Raw genomic sequence first — 22,555 nt, 5'->3', positions numbered from 1 at the left:
GTTTCATTTCGTAATTTAAAAAAATAAAATAAATTAATTAAAATTATAATGTATGTCTATTAAAAAATCTAAACTTAATTCTAATATTGTTTTATATTTATATTTTAATTAAAATGAAATAAATGCCAAAATTTGTTCTATATATATAATATTTATTTATAAAATATCTGATGATTGCTTTTGCTTATTTTCAATAGTTCTTTGGCAATTTTTCTTTCAGTGCTTTCGGAACTGCTTCACCAGCCACAAAACTGTGCTGAACATTAAGAAATTCTTTCATTCGATCGTCAGTTAGCGCCGGGCTAAGATCTCAACCAAGAAGAGCGTCTTCTTAGCGTTGTGCGGTTGATAGAAAAAAAAAAAACAAGTTTTGTTGTAGTTTTTTTTTCTTTCTTTTATTTCTTTGACATTTTGTGCGAAATGATGGTGCTGTTGCCGCTGCCGCCTAATTTGGAGAAGAACGAAAATGTACCGAGTGCTAAAATCAATTAGCATACTCTATAGGATCGCTTTGTTGTTGTGGCCATTGTTTTGCAAAGCGGCTGATTCGACCATTCTGAATGGATCGTCTGTGTTTGGCCAGGCGCAGCTGCAGGCCCTCAAGATCTTTGATAGCGATCGACCCGCTCAGCTAACCGCGCGCAGTTTTCTCTGCCTGCCCTTCTTCCGTGTATTCAACTTGGAGCTGCGGCCCGACCTCCAGCTGGCCGTCGATGAGTTCATCGCTGTTAGCGGCGATCATCCGGCTCTGGGTGCCTGGAATGTTGCCAAGGCGCTGACGCTGCGCGCCCAGAATAAGCAGCGCAGCAAATGGTATCTGCGTCGTTGGATATGCGCCAGCCATCGTGTCTACTATCGCTATCTCATCTATACGCTGAACGCCGCCGGCCAACGTGTGCTGCGCCGCTGGGAGGCGCAGCAGGTGGCGCGCATGCTGCAGACCTACGAGATCTATCGGCCGCCGGGCGTGGATGTCTTTGGCGAGGCCTATCCCCGATCGGTGGGCGGCGGGCACTCGCTGGAGCGCGGCTGGCTGCAGCGCGAATACGTCATCGAGCTGAAGTTTGTTTGGCAGCAGCATTTCCTGCTCGCTGGCCTCACCAGCCCACAGCAGAAGCTGCGCCTCAAGCTGCGGCCGCTGGGCGTGCTGGACAATGCGCTGATCGAGGTGTCGCGGTACGCCTACAATCGCTCGTCCTTTCGGCCGCAGGGTCGCCAAGGCGTCAAGTATGCGCCAGGCGCCATTGTTATCTTTCGCATCAGCCAGGCGCTGGATGTGTCCAATGCCTTTGGGCTGACCATCTATGAGCCCGACGCCGGCGCCGTCCAGATGCCGCTGGGCGAGGCATATATACTGCCCGAGCAGCTGCGCGGCAGTCGCGGCATTCTGAAGCTGGCCATCCAGGGTCAGCTCACCCAGCAGGTCATAGGTCAGCTGACCTTGCCCTATCTGGTGGTGCGACCCATGCCGAATGCTGCCAGCAGCAATTTGCGCGTCAGCTTCCAGCGCTACTGGCCGAACAACTGGCCCACCCTAGACGTGGGCAACCGCGGCCTGGGCATCGGCCATCAGGCGCTCGTGGAGAACACCATCGAAAGTTTTCTGGCTGTGCCGCGGGCCAAGGGCGACATGGTGCACCTGGATGTGCAGCTGACGCGAGATTACGTGCCGGTGGTTTGGCGTGGCTTTGGCTTCTACACCACCAGGCGGGCCAATGCGCAGCGCGTCGAGGATCCCTTCGATCTCCGCTACGTGCTCGTGCGGGAGCTCAGCTATGCGGAGCTCAAGGCGAGTCGCGTCTTCCTGCTGACGAGCTGGAGCATGCAGGAGTACACACACCTGAATGTGCGCAACGTGAGCCAGCCACAGCGACTGTTTCCCAAGTTGAGCGAGGTGTACGAGGCGCTGCCCAAGAGCCTCGGCCTCATCGTGGCAGTCAAGTGGCCGCAGCTGATGGCCTCGGGCGACCTGGAGTCCACGCAGTCGCTCAACAAGAATGTGTTCGTGGACAGAATCATCGAGGTGACTGCGCACTATGGCTGCGGGCGGCCGCTGATCTTCGCCAGCTTCGATGCCGACATCTGCACCATGATGCGGCTGAAGCAAACAGCCTTTCCGGTCATGCTGATGACCACGGGCCGCACGGACATCTGGGATAAGTACATGGATCTCAGAACCCAATCATTTCTGCAAGCCATCAACTTTGCCGAGAGCGCCGAGCTGCTCGGCACTGCGGCCCATGTCAACAACTTTCAGCAGAGGCAAAAGCTGCTGGAACTGGGACTGGATCTGATGCAGGTCGTCTTCGTTTGGGGCAGCGCTCTGCAGGATGTGCAGCAACTGGAGCTGTTTCGTGCCATCGATGCCACCGGGCTGATCTACGATCACATTGACCGCGTGGGTCCTGGCGAATGGAAGCGCGCCCCCTTCTTCCGGGCACCCCAGCTGCTGGAGGTGTTCGGTGGCCAATGCGTGGCCATTGGCAACTCCAGCACAGTGCCGGGCGCCAAGCCCACAAAGCCAACGGTCTGGCCCAAAATGAGGAAATGAGTAAGTTTCTGAACGGGGTCCACATTTGGATTAAGCAGCATGATTCTATATTAGGGTGTTTTTACTTGATTGAGGTTTTTATGATCAGATTTAGGTGTCTAGCCCGAAATGAGAAAATGAGTTTCTCTTAAATGTTAAAGCAAAGATCCTATATTTGGTTTTAGTTCGATTGAGATTGAGGCTCATGATATTTATAGGCATAAATAACAGTTTGATTTGTCTTGATATGAGGAACTGCTTACGTTTGAATTTGTTAGATTTTTAAATTTATATATAGAGTAGATTTTTAATTTGTTAGTTGATATTGGTATGGTGTTTATGTGCAGCTTGTAATTTTTAGTTAAACAAAATTAATCACATAATATTGCAATGTATATAGAGCCCTATTTTTAATATTTTACTATAAGGTATAGCTTGCTTGGAAACTGAAAACGATTTTATTAGAAATCTTAATTCGTATTTAGCTTAAAGGTTAAAAGGCCGTGTGTAATTGTTATAGGCTTCTATTCCATAGATTTATTCATATAGTAGTAGTAGTAGTATTTATATGATGTGTAGTAAAAAATTATAATAATATGATAAACGTGTTCAAAAATGTTGCGGAATAGTTACGGAACTACTACTATTTCTACTACTATTTCTACTACTATTTCTACTACTATTTTTATTACTACTACTATATTAAAAACTTGTAGCATTTCTATAATCTCTTCTACCCGAATATCTATTACGAATTCTAAGACTACTATTATATTTATGACTGATCCTATATATTTCTAAAATTACTGACTTTTACTATTTATATGACTACTACTATTTATTTCTACTACTATATTTTATTACTACTACTATTTTTAAAACTTGTAGCATTTCTATAATTTCTTCTACCTGAATGTCTACTACTAATTCCAAGACTACTATTACAATTTGAATTTATATAACTACTACTATTTATATGACTACTACAATGTATATGACTACTACTATTTATTTGAATACTGCTATTTCCTGGATACTATCTACTGATTTCTATGATTACTACTATTTTTATGACTACTGTCTACTACCATTTTTATGGATACTACTATTTTATATACTACAATTCGTATGACTACTAATCATTCAGGAGAAAAATATAATGTTGAAAATAAAATGTATAAATCAAATACTTGTATAAATAATCATTTACATATATAACTACATGTAGAGTATACGAATTCTGTAAAGCTGCTGAAAATCTTTGAACTATTCAGCATATGTAAGCTTGATCTCAACATAATAGAATTGTAAGGCGAATGTTTTTAAATATACTTTATTTATACAAATATTATTGTTTGTTATTTGCAAAACGCGCACCAGGTAGTCGTACTCCTCCATTAAACCCACTAAACATAGACACTAAAGAGCGAGAGAGAGACAGAGACAGAGGCACATAGAGAGAGGCAGTCGGGCTCTAAAAATTACTGCAGTGTGACCCGCTGTAGACCTCCATGAATTCACCGGAAATGCAGGCGCTGCCCACGCCCATATTCATGGGCTGGCAGAGGCCTGGAACCTTGCTGGTTATCTCAATGGTGCACGCGCCGTGGCCATGTCCGTGTCCGTGCGGATGCTTGTGCTGTTGTCCTGCGGGCAGCTTGACGAAGGAGGCTTTGTTGCTTACACGCGGCTTCTGGACGGGCTCGTCGGCGAACTGCAGCCAGGCTGGCGGCAGTGAGTGATGCCTGCGGGTGGAGTCGCCGTTATCCTGATCCTGGTCCACATCTAGCGGTATCTCAACGGCTTCCACATCGACGTCGTCGTCGATTAGCGGAAAGGGTGTGTACTGCGTCTTGGCCTTGCTGTTCGCCGGATCATTAGAGGCAGCGCTCAGCAGGTGGGGCGTCAGCTCCAAGGCGTTGGCAATCAGTAGGGTTGTCGCACAGCAGAGCAGCAACTGCAGTGAGGCCATGCTAGTGTAGCTGCTTGGATGATGCCTGATCGCTAGCTCCTGAATGAGGATGTGCACTGTGGCTGCTGCTTCTCGAAGGTGTTGCGAGCCCGCGGCTGTTCCGGTTGCGAATGTTGCTTGGCAGGCACAGGACGTTGGTTTTTATAGGGCAGCTGCAGTCCGGCGATTGCGCTTGGTCAGCTTAGCCGGACAGTCAATGAACCCCGGGCGCCATCCACACAATCGAAATTGAAAAGAAGCCACTCAAGTAAGGGCAACACACACACACGCACTTGCACAAAAATCGTAATTAATTGTAGCCGAGCATACGTCCTGTAAGCCAGTAGGCGGAGTACAATGGGACGGACAATGGCAGCGAGTCGGATGCGTATTTGAGCTGCTTGTGGTGCTTCTCTCTGAGATGATGAGAAAATTGAAAATCTATTCGAATGTCTTTTCCTACACGCAGCATTCTATTTGATTTCATTTGAGGCAGGGCCACAGTCAGAGTCGGAGTCAGAGCCACAGCCACGGGCAAAGCCATTGCCGCTTTCCTTTTGTATTTCCGGCAATTATTTTCGACGATGTGCCAATATCGCTAACGACAGCAGCCGGCGGCAGGAGACGCGCTAACGACTTCATAAGCAGAGCCAGCCATTCGATTTCCATTTCGATTCAATTCAAACGTACCCACATATACCCTAAAATTTTAGCTGCTGCCGCAGCGGAACCGACGTTGACGCTATTTTCAAAAATGGCGCCTACGTGTGCGACGTGCTGATGGCAGCTCAGACATGACAAGCAGCCCAACAAGCCAGGCCAGCCCATGTCAATAAACACTGCGCCGCGATGCCATATGGAATTATCGCCACGTAACGAGGGCTGCACAAATTAATCTCTCTCTTATTCAAACACTCAATTGCAAGCAAAGACAAGTCTTCAGATTACTCTTCGAGTGAGCATTGAGGTTGCAGAGAAAACTTGATTGAGTGGAGCGCGAAGCAGGTCCAATAGCAGAGATAGAGATTGCTATGCCAATCATCTTTATAGAAGTCATTAAATTGTAAGATAATTACTAATTAATCACGACAATAACTTTATTAACTTGAATTACTTTAAATAAAATCACTCATATATAAGCAGAATAATAATACATTTATTAACCTCGAATCTATAGCGCATTTAGTTTAGACCTTTTAAATTCTAAACAGGACTTTTACGTCAGTAAATGCAGCTTCAGTCTAGACTTACTAAATAAGTAATTAACTTTCTTCTATTCTGTTTTATATGTTTTAGATATTCTGATCCTCCAAATGTTTTAATCTTTTCTCCCTTAATTTGTTGTTATAGATAGTCGATTAAATGGGCGATAGTTTGTTAATTATTAATCGCAGCTGGAGCTCTGCGACGCTAGCTTATTTTAGCTCCAATCCATCGTAATCTTTGGCAAATAATGCATATAAAGTAGGGACTATATCTCTATTTATTCATATAATGGAAGACAATAGATTCATCAATGGCAGCTCTGCTTGCTATACGAGTCTCGTAGCAGCCAAAGATAACGATTTCTACTGAAACATAGGTCAATAGCGTGAGCGCTAATCGACAAGCTCTTGCTGATAAGCCAAATTATATGTAATATACAAAGTAAAGTGATGCGACTTCAACTGCATATTAAAAGTGTCTCTGTGGTGTTTACATGTATGTAGGTCTATTTGCTAGATAGATACGCAAATAATCTCATGTCTGTCAAAGATAATTCAATTTGCCGATAGACACACACAAATTCAGTTACTGGCAAAGGTTGATGCTGCGTTGGCAGCTCAATTTGATTAGGGCGTCGTACTTCAACATAATGGATGGCATCGTTTTGCCGCCTGTCGCCTGCCGCCTCAGTGAGAGCTAAGCAGCTTAACCCTACTGCGGTACACCTAGAGTGCGTACAGTGCCAGACGAGCTAATTAAACGCCAGCGCCTCAGACGTGGCCTTCATTCCATTGCCCAGCCAATTAGAGGGGCCGTCGCTGGCTGTGCAGAGCATTCGGCGCACAAATAATTCAATTAAATTGCTCACGAATGGCAGCCAGAAATTTACAACAACAGCCTGCCAAAGCGAAGCCGAACACAGCGAGGAATGGGGTGAGTGAGCGAGTGAGAGAGAAAGGGGGTGGGGGTGGGGTGGGGCGACCGAGTTGTCAGACCAGAGAAACCGCAGATACAAACCGCGCAGCCAGCCCTAAACTCCCAGCAAATGCCAACAATTCCAGCATATATGCCGCAAAATACCAGAAAACCAATGAAAACTGATAACACTTTATATATATACTATATGTAGAATGATAAGTTTAAACAGAAAACGCATATATACACATAATATCAACCTACAATTTTCTTATTAAATGATACTATATATATAGTACATATATACATACATACATACATACATACATACATACATACATACATACATACATACATACATACATACATACATACATACATACATACATACATACATACATACATACATACATACATACATACATACATACATACATACATACATACATACATACATACATACATACATACATACATACATACATACATACATACATACATACATACATACATACATACATACATACATACATACATACATATGTAAGCCAACCGACAAGTGATTGCACTCGTATATAAGTAACTGCTCTAGAACTCATTTAGTATCAGTCGTTCATAGATTGCCAGAGAAGAAATTAGTCGATCTCATCTCTTGTGTGCCATAAAATGGTTCAGTTCTCGTGGCTGATAGCTGTGCTCGGCCTGCTCTGGCTATTGGTGCTGCAGGCGCCGGCTGCAAGTGCCTCATGCTGTGCCGAGGCAATGGTCGTAAAGTACAGAGTGCGGAATGGACCTTGCGGCGTGGTTAATGGCCGAAGATCGGATGACGGCAACTGCGTCATCAAGATATGCGGCGATGGAAAGCCACTCCGGGGAACGTATTGTGGCCGTGGTCCGTGCGACATAGCCGGATGCAACTGCACCGGAGGCTGCCTGCGCGGACAATGGGAGAAATCTATGCTGAATAATACAGAATACAGAGTGGAAATCTTAGAAATCGAGTGGCAGGACTTGTCGTTATTTCGAATGCCCTCCAAAAGTATATGGGAAATTGGCATATCAATATTCAACCGGAAATAAAAATTTGCATTGCATTTGAATATATAACAAATATGAAGAGAAAACAGAAGCGAGAAGAAACGAAGTCTCCTGGTGAGAACGAGAGCGAGTGTGTATAAATCTTTTCTCTTGTCTCGTGAACAGAGCGTACAAAATAAAACGGTTAACAGTTATTTGCATTTTATAAAATAATAAGATAAATTCAACAGAAATTTAAAAAATTAGTTTCAACTATAACTATATTATTTAAAACAAAAAACAATTTTTTTTGTGAACAATTTTTATTTTATTTTGAATGTATATTTTACAGTCAATCAATTATAAAGTTATCTTTATTGCCAACCAAAAATTGCATTCTCATGTAGAAATATAGAAATGAACTGTGGACTGTGAAAAGCTGTTATTGTTCACAAAGTGTTCAGGAAAGCTCATGTACTGCTTCTCATTTGAGTAATTCAGGTAGAAAAGTTTTTTCTTATCTTGCTCACCTGCTGCTTTGTTGAACTCAAACCACACAAATTGAGGAATAACGCCTGACGAAATCGACGTCGCTTCAACTACTAGAGCAAAGCAGTTGATGCAGTCGGGGCTTGGCTTACGGAGGACGTTGAATTTAATCTTTGGCACACGAAATTGTTGAAGCACGAGCAACTTTTTGGCGCCGGCAACGTTATAATTTGCATTAAAAGGCGTCGCGAGTTGCCAAAGCGAAACTCGCGCGGGCAACTATTAAACTAAAGTTACGGAGCATTGGGCACAAGTTTTTCGAGCTCACATTTCGTGAGGGCGCATACAAATGGGCGAACTGGCAGCCGGGCAGGCAAAATATCCCAAAGAGTCAAACGGCTTGACTATATTAAGGCTTTAATAGCCTTAGCCGCGACTCAAAGTGGCCAACAGCGCATCGAGGCAAATCAGAGAGCCAACAAGTTGCCGCATTGCGTGCCGCCCATTTTTTATGTCTGCACCATTTTGTAAAATGGCAGGCAATAAAAATGGCCGCGAGTTGAAAGCAAAACGTCTCAGCAAATGTCAACCAGGCAGCAGCAGGAGCAGGAGTAACAGCAGTAGGAGTAGCAGCAGCAGTTTGGGAAGGACTGGGAGCAGTGGCAGGAGTAGCACCTTAAGCAGCAGCAGGAGCATGAGGTGTAGGAGTAGCAGCTACAGCAGTAGAAACAGCAGCAGTAGGAGGAGGAGCAACAGCAGGAGCAGGGTCTGTATTAGCAGCAGCAGCAGGAGGAGCAGAAGTATCAGCAGCTGCAGTATGAGCAAGAGATTTAGGAGCAGCAGTAGGAGGAGGAGCAATAGGAGCAGCAGCAGCAGGAACAGGAGTAGCATCAGTTGCAGGAGCAGCAGATACAGCAGTGCCAGGGCCAGTAGGAGCAGCAGCAGCAGAAAGGGCAGAAGCAGCAGGAGCAGCAGAAGGAGTAGAAGCAGCAGCAGCGACAGGAGCAAAAGCAGGAGTACCAGCAGCAATAGCAGCAGCAGCATGAGCCTAGCTGTAAATCGGCTAGCACACTACAAAGCCATCTGTCAATCGAAGTGATGCTCAGTCGATGATGGCTTGGCAAGTGAGAGTGAGAGTGAGAGGAGAGGAAGTGCAGGTGCCAGTTGCCACACATGCATGCCACGCCTTTTCAGCTAGCTATTTAAAAACGAATGCAGCTGAGTCTGGCCACTTTCGCTAAGGGCAGGCCCACATCCAGCTGCCGATGCTAGGTGTCTGTGCTCAAGCATCAAAGGCGCAGCAACGAAAAAAGTTTTAATACTTTCGGGCAACATAAAGTTGGCCTTGTCTTGCTTGGGCTGGGCCATCGTAATCGTAGCGCCATTGCAACTACTAACGAAATTTATATGCAGCAGACGCAGAAAATGAGTTTAACTTTCGGCTCTTGCAGTTGGCATAAATCAAGTGGATCCAGCAGGGATGCCTCTCACTTCATCATCGTCATCAGCTGGAGTTCAATATTATGTAGCGCATGAAGGGATTCGCCTTCAGTTGTTGAACAAGCATTTTAAAAGCTCATAAAACTGAGAGAGACAGCGAATGAAACACAGATGGGAAGAGATTGAGATTGCGTTGGGTGGGAGGGAGACGCGTGTAAGCAGCAGTTAAACAGATAGGCCATTCAGCATCCATTCCCTGCGTCTCCATCCATCAGCTCGCAATGAGGACAACGGCAAATAAGTGTTGGGGCTGCGCCCCGCACAAGAAATTCTGTGTTGCCCTTGGCTCATGTCAAATCAAGCAATGAAAACTTTAATGGCATCAACACATGTAAGAAGGCGGCGCCGTCTGGCCAGCAATCTCCAATGGCCTCGCCTTAAGCACCATCACAGAGCCGTCAAATTGAGTGCAAGGCCCTGTCCACAGCCCAAGCAATCCACCCAATGTTTGCTCTCCTAAGTAAGCATGAGTCTGCCCAAATATGAAGAGCATCAAATAGCTGCAGATCGTTTGCCCTTTGTATAAGAGGGGAATGTATTAATATAATATATAATTAATACTACAATACTATGTATAAGTTAGTTAATTATACTATTAGTTATTTCTATGTTGTACATATATTGTATAAGTATAAACAATTTCTGATAAACAATAGTCAATTCTTAAAGAGTTGGTATTCAGTTAAGCTATTCCCCTACATACATATATATATATATATTTTATGGCGTCCTCTGCACTTTTTAAGGACAACCCGATGTTTAATTAGAGATATTTATTTGGCTTTCAGGGCTGGCATAAATTAAAGTTAATCAACGTACATTTTTTGCATGATTTAACTTGCCAACGTAAATAAATTGGCCACAATTAAAATGCGCTGAATCGCAAATATTTGCATTGAATATATTTGTAATTTATTTATTTATTCATTTTATATTTTTTATGCGTATTCATTTGCCGTATTCTTGCTGTGTGTGTGTGTGTGTGTGTGGCAATCAATTTGACGGCACGTGACTTTCGAACTGCGTGCAACAAATGGAGGCATGCAGCCAGCTGCAGCTATTGAGCTATTGGGAATCTCATTCATTCGATCTCTTAAAGCTGAACGGATTTATTGTTGAATTTGTTCGCCTTATGACTGCCGCCTGCTGTCTGCCGCCTCCTGCCAAGTTTTGGACATGGGCTTTTTTAATTTGTTCGCCGCGCAAAGTTTTTCAATTTAAAATTTTCTCTAAGTCGGACATTTAATATACAAAATGCGGCTGCTTCGCACACCTGTTTCCCGGCTCGCCTGTTCCGGGCCATTCAATAATTAAGTTGACGCTCAGGCGGAAAACTTTTTACACCCGAGCGTCCATCACGTGGCATGCCCTAACCAACAGGGCAACAACATTTCATTTCGAAATGTGTAACACATTCAATGTTGCAATGCATAAATGATGTCTATATACATACATATATATATTTGTGATTCGTATAGATAATATGGGCATTTGTTTTAGCTAAGAGAAAAGTCATGTAACTTTTGATTATTATTTCTTTTTATATGGCGGAGAGCAACATCCAGTCGAGTTGCCTGTTATTTATTTTTAAAGTACACAGACTTTGCCCTTCCATGCTCTATGATAAAGTTTCTATATTGCCTTGTGGTTACAATTTACTAAAACAGTTTTTTATGCTTGTTTTATGCTCGTATTTTATGAGCTTTGTTTAGTTATTCAAATTGGCTTGTTACACAAGTTCCCAGCGGATTTCTTTGGTCTGCCAATGAGAAGTTTTAAAGTTGCACTTTTGTAGTTGCTGCAAGCACTTAGCATTCAATAAATCAACAACTGCTGGTGCTCCTGCTACTCCTGCTGCTGCTACTGCTGCTGCTGCTGCCTTTTGCTGTAATGATAACGTTCATGTCCTTGCACTTGTTGGCATTTGTCCTTGCTCTGACCGTTGCGCGCGAATATGTATTATGCCATACAGAGTGGATTTTTTCTACATCTCAATGTGTTCCCTACATGTGTTTGTCCAAGCACACGCTGAAACAATTGAAACGTGACGCGCATTGCCAATGCGGCCAATGTGGCGGATGAGCGATTTTTTGTGCGCAACGCGCATTCTACATTTTTTTTTCTTTCGTTCTGTTGCTTCCTTTAAAGCAGCTGCTGAAATGGTTGAACTTTGAACCCTGCACTTAATTTTTTATTAAACACAATAATCTGAGACGCTGAGAAGCTCCGCGCGCTGCGTGTCCGTTGCATGTCAACGCAATTGATTGACGAGGGTGATTTAATACAATATATAATATTTAAGCTGTGGAAATAGGGCAACGGGCGAATGAAATGGGTAGCGAATGCTGGCGATTCACTCTGCTCCAACAAAAAGGTCACAGCACAGAAGGAGAAAAATCTAATAAGCCAGCGATGAAACTGACCATCAATGCCAACTAAACGAGTCGGCGACGACTCAAAGTCAACTGCGAATATGCAAAAAGTAAAATATGTTTAGTAGACATGCAAAAGTAGCTAAAGAAATGCCAAAGGAAGCTACAAACTAGTCAGGTTTCATTTAGCAAAAAAGGAAATGAAGCTCTGTGAATGCTCTTTAGCATTATTAAATAGAAAAGATTGGCCAGAAGCAGTTGCCTTGCTTCAGTCAGCTCTGGGCAAAGATTACAGATTACAAAGATTACTACAGTAGAGTCTTAAATCTAATTCATTCCTTAATTATGCGAACGTCTGTCCATATGAATACCACGTGTGTATCCAAGAAAATGTACATTCATAAACATTAAGGGTTCTCTTTAGCAGCTCTGTTTACTTTTGAACATAAAATTAAACAAAACATAAATATTAAATATTCAACAAAATTGCGCAGAGTAAAAGCCAAAATAATTCTAAAAATTATAGCATCAGAGAGAGAGAGAGAGGGAGAGTTTTTCTATGCTCTAAATGGAATGGCCGTATCATAAGATAATTACGGCGCCTAAGCAAACACCGGAATCAGGCATCGTATAGCTTTAGCTTTTGCCAACCACTTCCTGCCATTTCCGACCCTTTGCCCAGCTGCCATACAAATAAAAAACAAGACGTAGAAAGAAAGAAAAGACGAAATTGCCCCAAAGGCAACGGCAGCTTCCCTGCTTTTCTCATATATTTATCTCTCTCGCTTTCTCTGTTGCCGGTTTGTTGCCTCAATTAATTTGCGCTTTATGTTTTCTGTTTTGCCGCTCGTATGGCCAACTTTTAGGTGCCTTTTGGTTATGTCCTTGTTAAATTTACATAAAATTTCCCATGCAAGCTGCTGTAATGTGTGAAATCGTGTGGGTTTACCGAGGACGTGTTCCTAACTCTCAATGACAAGTAATATTTTAATACAACATACACACAACCACACACACCCACACACACACACTAATACTTCAACTTTCATGTATTTTTATGCGCTAGGACATACGCAATAAATCAGCCCAGCCCAGAGGTCTTATGGCATCTTTGATGCGAGCACTACATACAATATTTTTACTAATGAAGTCATTTCACAGTTCAATGCCGCCTGAAGCGTCGTAGATTATATTATATTTATTCCTTCATCTTTGCCGGCCAAACGCAGCCAGCGATCTAGCTCCGGGCGATGCCATCCTTGACGCTGCCTGCGTGTCTTATTGGCAAAACTGATTTAGTCACGTTTCCGATGGCTTCAGCTCCTGCTGCTCCTGCTGCTGCTACTGCTGCTGCTCCTGCTCAAGCTATTGCCTTTATCGTGATTACTTGCTGCTTGGCTAACAAGTTGCCATAGAAAATTTCTTCACTTTTAGTTCATGGCACACATACGCACACACCACACACACGCACACATACACATGTACTTGTATTGTATCAAAGCTATTTTAATTAAGCCAAGTCTCATGCACATGCCAGCACCACTGTGCCTTCGGGGCGTATGCGCAACGCAGCGCATGGAAATAATAATAATAATAATAGCAGTAGAAATAATACAAAATGCGTAGAGTTACGAAAAAATGCTGACAACTTTTGGCAATGTTAAGTGAAAGGGTTTCTTACTCCTACACCTATTTATAGGAAAAATCGTGCCCTCTGGATGCCGCAGCGGTAATTTCTCTGCCCACACCCACACATATTTGCATGTGTGTGTGCGCATAGCGACTCTGACATTTTATTTGTTGCCCCGCGAAGGCGCACAATGCTCCACCGAAGCATGCAGCATATTTTTATGGCACATAAATGTCATAATGTCATGCGGTATTTCACATACATATTTCTCTTCTTTTCTTCTGTTTTTTTGCTGTCTCAATAGCAACTCACACAGAGTCATTTTTATGACACCGTCACGATGGGAAGTTGAAGGCGGGCATTGATATGGCAACAAAAAAATAAAACTATTTCATTGAAAATTAGATTTAATGTGCCTGCTTTGAGCACAAAGTTTATATATGTATATACTGAAATATTTATCAGAAAATGAAATGAGTAGTCTAATAATTGTCTTAAATAATATCATATTATATTTCGATTATTATTATTATTACTATAAAACAAAAAATATGCAAAACAATCTAGTTAAATATTTATCGTTTATTAATTAAATTAATAATAATTAATAATTAATATTAATTAATCATATTTGTTATTATTATTATTATTACTATTATTATTATTATTATTATAAATTAATATTTTTTATATAGTTTTAAAATTTCTTTCTATTTTCTTGAGCAACACTCAGCGCTTCTTTTTGTTCTATGAGCATTTATATGCAGCAAGCTAAAGTCTTAGTAAAAAATTATAAATTTCCTTTTTAATTTTCCAGAGCATTATTAAGTCGTTCATATATCGTATTTGCTCTTGTTATTTATTTGGCTTCGGGCTGTGCGCTTGCGAATTTTAAATGCTGTAGCACACACTTCCAGAGCAGCTATAAAACAACAGAGCACACATACGGCTGTGTGTGCGTGTGGGCGTGTCTGTGTGTGCGTGGTGGAGACGTCGAATTCAGTTAGCCACCGCAATTGTTGTTTTAGTTCGCCTAGCGAAATATTAATTAATTTTCCATTATTAACAGGCAGCAACTGCTGAACGATTCAAAAGTTGGATCCTCTCGCAGCAGCTGTTGCGGCTCCTGCTGCTGCTGCTGCTGTTGCGCCGGATGCTGGCAAGCCATATTTCAATAAACTTTGTTGCTGCGCAACTTTAATGAACTCAACTGCAAAGGCAGCGAGTGCAGCGGCCGCATGAAAATCGAAACCTAATCAAGCAAATTGGCCATAAAAATAAATCGCATTAGCTGGGCCCAGGCTCGCACACCTCTAAGCCTTTAAGTTGCCAACTCATGTGTGTGCCAAAGACCTTGTGTGTGTGTGTGTGTATGTGTATGGGGATTTCTGTTTATGGGCAACCATAGGATGCAAGCAGCTGGACGCCGCTAATACAGCGTCTGCCTCTTTCTATCCCACGCTCTTGCGATGCTTTCACTGACTGCACAGTGGTTTAAATTGATAAAACTCTTTTAATAAACTCTCAAATTAGTTTTCCCTCTGTTACAACAGTGGAAGACAAACTTCCATTTACTATTAGATTATTTACACACTTTCGTGCAATGCACTATTTACATAGTTTGGTACCACTGTGCAGTGCTGTCTAGTGGCAAATAGCATTTAAGTTTGTTTGTTTAGTTTGCTGTGTAACCAGGCGGCTGACAGGGGCGCTTAACATGAGCGGGGGCCTGGCTGGTATGTGTGCATGTGTGTGTGTCTGTGTGTGCGCTCATAGTGAGGGGCGCTGAAGTGCATATCAAAGCGAACTAATGAATAAATTCATTGAATCCATAGCCAGTTCAAAGTTTGCACAGCATTCGAATTGTACGCACTCGAGCTTGTCTTATGTTTTCAGCCAAGCAGCGAGCGAAATTTGAGTTTGAATTCCATTTGCGAGAGCTCGAAACATTTCACGTATCTCGACAGACAATCAAAGCAAACAGACAAACAGATCTAATCGAACTGAAACATTTGCTGCCGAGGGGCCTCGCTCTAAAATTTATGCGACCCCTTGGCTTATTTATGGGCATTACTCGGGCAGAACATTAAAGAGTTTTTTTTTTCTGTTTTTTAAACCTGCAGCCAGCTGCCTTCCGAATGCCTGAATGAGCTGCTAATTTGAGAACTGGCCATTAAGCGAGGCCAAATAACATACATACACCCATAGAGGGCGGGAGGCGCCTGTTTAATTTGCCTGGTAAACATCGCACCTGTGGCTCTCATTAAGGCAGGTGGCACACGTTGATGGGGAGGTCTTTGGCTGTTGGATGCTTTGAATTTGCCAATTAATCAAGGCAGACAGCTCAATTAAAATTGTATACAGGGCACTGGCTTGAAAGCGCTGCCAATTCTTAACTCCATCAAATTTTAATTTGCTTCGAGTGCCCAGCCAGATATGAAATGGATAGTCAAACAAGGCAAGCGCCAGCTTAAATATGTTCAGGACTTTTTGGCAGCTATTACGGCGAAAGCCAAGTTTAATGAGCATCAAACTCAATCAATTATTTACTGGAATTTTTAAGTATGATCTTAGCAATCAAAATGTTTACGAGCATGGATATTTTAAGGTTTGATGAATGAAAATAAATAAATATTTATTAAATAAAATTTATTGATACAATTTTTGTTAATAATTCATATATAAATTATAGATATTAATTCCAAGAAGCAATACCATATTTAATAGCTATATTTTTTATCTCTTTAGTGGCATAAGTGTTGCGGCAATTGACAGCTCGATGGCAGCTTATAATATATCTATCAAATTTAAAGTGTGTTGTAGGAGCAATTGAATATTTAAGCAAGAGCTTGATGATATTATAGAGTTGATGGGATAGCAGCTGGAATTCTGCGAAAAAAGCCTTTGATGATATCAATAATTTAAAGGCAAAAGCACTTCAAATTCAGCCATAATAGCTTCTTGATACTGTTTCGATTTTAGCTTTTATTTAATGTGCGAGCCTAGATAAATATATTGCATTGGCATCAGCTTTTATATTTCTGTGTTTATAGTAGATTAAGTTGGCCATTGTATGAAATATTATTTAAATTAACTAATTTTTATATATTTATTTAAAACTGTTATTTATTTTTTATTTAGTATTTTTTAAATAGACTACTTAATTCATATAGTATATTTTTTTGATTATTTTATAGAAACTAACTAATTTAATATTAATATTTATTTATAATTGATTTTATTTACTTTAACTGATTTACATATTTATATAAATTTATTTTTTATTTACACCAATTAATTCCCATAAATTTATTAATAGTGTATTTATAACTTATTTTATTGGGACTAACTAATTCATATATTTTTATTTGTAATTGATTTTAACTAATTTATATATTTATATTCATATTAATATATATTTATTATTTATACTAACCGATTTCTATATATAATAAATATATATAATTTATATAATGTATTCTTTAAATAAAATTTATTTTATTAACTTTAACTGATTTATATATATATATTTATTTAGACTTATTAATTTATATATATTTTGTGTTAAATCAATATTATTTCTTTCATTTATATATGTATGTATATACAACCACCCAGTCATTATTATAAAATACATATTTACCATAATGATTGTTGTTGTGCTTTTGCCATACTTTATTTCACCTATTCAATATTCACATGGAGAGCTTAACTGTTTATCAGCTGAAGTGGGGCATTTTCTGCGCCGCTGATGTAGCGCAGACGACGACACATTCCGCTCAGATGATGTTTGTCTTGCTCCATGTGGGCCCCATTGGAAATGTGTTTAAATTGTGCTTAAAATGCGCATTGCGTGTTGGCAGACACTGAACATGGCCCAGTTAACTAGAGGCCCGCTTCATTGGTATGTGTGTGTGTGTGTGTGCAAGGCCCGGGTCGGTGCCAGAGTCTGTTTTTGTTTCTGTGTCTGTGTCAGTGAGGGCTTTTGGGACGGAAATCACTTGGAACTGCTGATGTGGCAGCGGCACCTGAGTACGTGGCCAAACAATGGCGGAGATGCTGCATATGCTGCAAGCGGATAAGTGAAAATTTACAAAAGGCAAACAGCCAGATGATTGTTTGGCAAATGCAAAGATTTATCAGGGGGGCTGGGGCATGGTTGGTGGGGTAAATTAAGTTTCAGCATGCGTGCAATCGGCTTATACTTGATATCAGTGGGCTGCGTAGCTCTCAGCGTTTTCAATTTGCGAATCAATTTTCCATTTTTTCCCAACTTTTTTCTTTTGCATTTGCAGTCAGGCGCCGTTTAATTGATTCAGCCCTGCGGCGACTGTATAATTATATGACAGCATAAATTGATTTGACAGGCGACGGACGCATTGAGAGATGCGTACTGCTGACAGCTGTCAGGCCTGCCAAAGAGACAGAAAAAAAAAAAGAAAAAACGGAAAATGCGAATATTGATATGCACACGCGACGTATGCGTGATTTGAATGTCTGCCCGGGCGTTGACGTTGCCTAGGCATCACTTCATTTCGGCACGCATTTATTATGCTCAGCGCACAGGACCCATTTCGAGTCCTGCTGACGGCCGTCGTTAATATGTGTGTGTGTCTTTGGCTGGCACTCAATTCTCTGGCAAAGAATTTTTTTGAAAATCTTTACTCACACTTCAATGCGAACGCTGGGATTTTTCCCGCATCATTTAAAGCTTTAAATTCATCAGCTTAAGAGCCGCATGCAGCATAATTCCTCTGAGCAATAAGTCTTCCAAATTGGAATAACAATTACCACAAAGGCAGAGGCAGCCTGTCGAGCGTCTTGCTGCAACTTGAGTGCACTTGTCTCTGGGCAGCTCGAACATGTTGCAATGGTGAATGCCTAGACACAGCTGCTGAATATGCTGATGGGTTTGTCAACTTGCAAGGAATGAATAGAAAATCCGCACTTACAAAAAAAAAGCAAAAGAAATAAAAAAATGGAAAATATTCATACTGAATATCTGGCATAGCTGAGTGCCTAAAGTGCCACAACAGCTTGAGACAACAATTGAAATGCCGTTGAAACTGTGTTATTGATAAGCATTTGCTGGTTTGCCAGCTCTTGAGCAGTCAACAGTAGTTGGCCCAGCATCCAGACTGGGCCTTTTGCTAATGATTCTCCGGCACTGCTGCTACTGTGTGTGGTCAGCAAATCCCGCTGACAATGGCTGGCAATTGCGTCTGGAGCAGAGAATGCCAACAACTAAAAGGGAGAGTCAGAGAGAGGGGAGGCGGGAGTACGTGTAGAAGCCATTGCCATTGGTGCTATTGCAAATTGTGCTAACGCTTATTGCGCCAGAGGTGGTCAATAGCTGGACAAAAATGGTCTGGACTAGACTAATGCGTAGTACGTAGACTCTACTCATATTTGCACCACGAGCACCAATTTACGTGATTGTGTGTGTGTGTGTGTGTGTGGGTCTGTCTGTGTATGCATTTTGTGGGCAGAGCATGTGTTTGGGTTTGCGATCAGCTCGGCTCTGCAACCATTGTGCTTGGCAAACAAATGGAATTTCCAACAGTTGGCCAAGAACACGGCAACCAGATGCTGTCAGATTAAAGGACATGCCTGTACATGGACACGTTAGACCAGCAGCAGGAAAGATTAATTTATATGCCAGAGCAAACATAAAGATAGAAGCTCGCAACTGGCATGAGTTTTATCTCAGATTATGTCTGACCTTCTCCTCGGTTCTCTTTGGTTCGAGTGGAGCTCGAGTACAATTATTGATTATGGTTTATTAGATAAATATTTCTCTTATTTATATAAAATTTTTAAAACATTTTCTTTCAATTTTTTCTATTTATTTCGCGAAATAAGTGTTAAAATAATATTTAAATATATATGTATATATATTTTTTTTTTATAATTTAAAAAATAATATTTAAATATTGTCTCATCATTTCATGAAATAAATAGATTATTTTTATACCTATATGTATATTTTAATATACCTATAATTATAAATACATGTAATTGTATATTAATATATTTTAATATATTCGTATATTTATATTTTTATTTATACTTATTTTTATTTACATAAAAAGGTAATAAATATTAATATTTGTATATTAATATATATTTTTATATATTCATATATTTATATTGTTATTTATACTTATTTTTATTTACATAAAAAGGCAATAAATATTTAAAATAACCTTGTTTGGTATCTGTATAAATTCTTAGAATTTCTCTTTATTTCACTTTTTACCAATGTTGTTCAATGACTTTTTAAGCAGCTCTTACCTCACACACACACACGCAGTCACGCACACATACTCAAACAATAAATACCTACACATGTAACTCTCACACATATACATATATAATCCATTATAAAACTGTTTACATAGGGTTTCTTTAAATTGGTTTATTGTTGGGAATGTGATTGTGTGGGCATCCGGCGCCACTCCTGCGACTCCTGCTCGCCTGCTGTGCTCCTGCTGTGCGACTGGTGCTGGTTGGTAAGACCCTTACATCGTCGAGCGCTGCATGTGCTCTAAGCTGCCATTAATAATGCAATTGCCAGCATGGCCGATAAATTGCTGTGGCTTGACAATTTGCTGCTCGCACCGCAATCCAATAAAACAAACAAAAATTGCAGGGATAAAAACCAGAAAAATCATTTGACATGTATTTTTTATATTCGCAAATAATATATGGAACATGACTTTTATTGGTTTTACACTAGTTTGCAAATTGAATTTAAGTTAATTAGCTACAACACGTGCCACGCTCCCATTTAAATCCGAGATTCGCATCATGATAAGCACATTATGCTGTTGCTGTCAATGATTATTATTATTATGGAGTGTGAGTCAATGGGAGTACGTGCTCATGCGAAATAATTATCCCAAAGTCAAAGTGCTTGATTCCATTGAATTTCATAGATATCCTCATATACATGTGTGTGTGTGTGTGTGGGCGTAGCGGATATTTGTGTGCACAACGTGTCGTATGAGCAATAAAAATGACACACAATAATTGTGCGTTATCATTGGGCATCATCTGCGCGTCTGCCTCTCTGTGTGGGCGTGCGCTAATTGAATTTTCTATGAATGATGAATGATGTTTCATTAGGAGCTGATTGACATCATCATTATACACAATTATACGGCCATGTTCTCAATTATGTGCTCACATTCATTTCATTTCCGTTTGAAATAATTCAATTTATGATGATTATTTATAATAATTAAATATTTTACAATTCCTATTTTAAATGGTTTTCTGCAAATGTGTGTAATGGGCAGCATAAAGGCGTGGCAGCATTTATAATTTATTTATATTTATAACAGAATATTTCTCTCTCTCTCTCTCTCTCTCTCTCTCTGTCTGTCCATCTGTCTGATCGATCAACTAACATCGCAGTTAGTCAAGTCGTCTTTGCATCATTTATATTAAGAGAAAATTCGATAAGACACTGCAGGTATTGCTCCCATTTGCCGCTCAATGATCGACACGAAGAACTAATTTTGATCAGGGTTCGAGTTGATAGAAGTTGCGCCCGAACAAGTTGGCCTCTGCATTTCGAGAGAGCTTCGCCCTATATAAGGGCAGGCCTGTTGCTGTAGTTCTTTAGTTGGTTTCTTGGTGTGCTGGTGCTCGGTCGTGCAAAGCTGCTGTTTTTCTTCCGATTTGGTATGTTTTTAAGTAAGTAGTTGGTATATTTAGTATTATATACGGTATATTAGGTATTTTAAGCCGGAATTGTATTTGACATAAGTATATATAAGTCTGTTTTATTAAAAAGTTTATTAATAATTGTAGTCTTAAGCTAATGATTATTGTGTTATTGCTCGTTGTAGTTGGCTTATTATTTTTATGTATTATTTAATAATAGGCATATGAGAGAGTATAATAAAGGGTAGATTTTGGATTTTAGATTTTTAAGAGCGGCTTTTAGAGTTGGATTTGCTCTGCCTGGAATGGTTGATGTGGATCTCACTGAATCTATTCTCTCTGCACTCATTCTGCCAAGGCACTTTCTTCTTAGACTAGCTTCTCCCTGGACTCATTATCTTCCACAGGAGTCCCAGGGCTCCCAGGGCTCGTTCTTCGAAGGCACGTTCCTACACTCATGCTGCCACGACTTATTTTCAAAAGACTCATTCTCCTAAGACTCATTCTCTCTAGATTTATTCTCTCAGAGCTCGTTCGTCGCTTTCTACAACTGAGAAGAAAAAGAAGGCATTATTAATTAGAAACTCAAAACCGTTTGCTCGTTCTATTATTTTCCATCTTAAATATAATATTCACATGTATTCATATTCACATATATTCATTTATTATTTATAATATAGGTATATTAATTTATCTCTCAACTCTGCTATTCTTGAATTGAGATTAAGGGTAATATTAGGTCGCGCGCTCCGCCATTGCTTCCCTCTTACACGTTAATTTATTTGAGCTGTCAAATGCGAATTAAATTATCACTTGCCAAGCAAATTAGCTCAGCTCTGAGATGTATTAGGCTCTTCTCCATTTCCTCAAAAGTGAAAGTCTTCGTGGCACAAGTTGCGCCACAAGCTCAACGCCAGAGTCAGGTCCAACTTTAACCTAATTATGCACCCTCCAGCCCACATTCTAGACAAGATGAACTAATGTTGCTGATTACGATTGTAGTCGGAGCTGTGCTGTGGTGCGCAGTGCGCAGTGGAGTGGAGTGGAGTGGAGTATGCTAAGCATTTAACAAATTGAAATTTATAAAACCTTGAACGACAAGCCAAGGCAAGCCAAGCCAAGCTAATGCAATGCCCGACAAGATTTGCTCGAGTCAATGGCTTCAATTTGCTTTTATAGCCACGCGAATGCGAACGCGGGAGACGTGCGGGCGGTAAGGGTTGCCAACTATTTGTCATAGAGAGCAGAGTACGGAGCGCGGACGAGGAGTTGGC

The 22,555-nt window shown here is 40.8% G+C and overlaps 2 protein-coding genes across 2 annotated transcripts; one reads left to right on the top strand and one right to left on the bottom strand.

Annotated features, from left to right (window-relative positions):
- The first annotated feature begins 195 nt into the window (after positions 1–195).
- Positions 196–2,847, top strand: LOC115564205 (glycerophosphocholine phosphodiesterase GPCPD1). The gene has a single exon (XM_030388241.2). The coding sequence runs from the start codon at positions 467–469 to the stop codon at positions 2,549–2,551; it is 2,085 nt and encodes a 694-aa protein (XP_030244101.1). The 5' UTR covers positions 196–466; the 3' UTR covers positions 2,552–2,847.
- Positions 2,848–3,847: 1,000 nt separating this feature from the next.
- On the bottom strand, positions 3,848–4,628 carry LOC115564207 (uncharacterized). The gene has a single exon (XM_030388243.2). It carries the CDS (start codon positions 4,500–4,502, stop codon positions 4,005–4,007), a length of 498 nt encoding a protein of 165 aa, XP_030244103.1. The 5' UTR covers positions 4,503–4,628; the 3' UTR covers positions 3,848–4,004.
- Positions 4,629–22,555: the final 17,927 nt, after the last annotated feature.

The sequence above is a fragment of the Drosophila navojoa genome, chromosome 4 (assembly GCF_054131105.1).
Source record: "Drosophila navojoa isolate 15081-1374.11 chromosome 4, UAZ_NAV_1.0, whole genome shotgun sequence".
In the NCBI taxonomy this organism is placed as follows: Eukaryota; Metazoa; Arthropoda; class Insecta; order Diptera; family Drosophilidae; genus Drosophila; species Drosophila navojoa.
The sequence above is the reverse complement of the archived record's forward strand: the minus strand, read 5'-3'. Positions and strand labels throughout refer to the sequence as shown.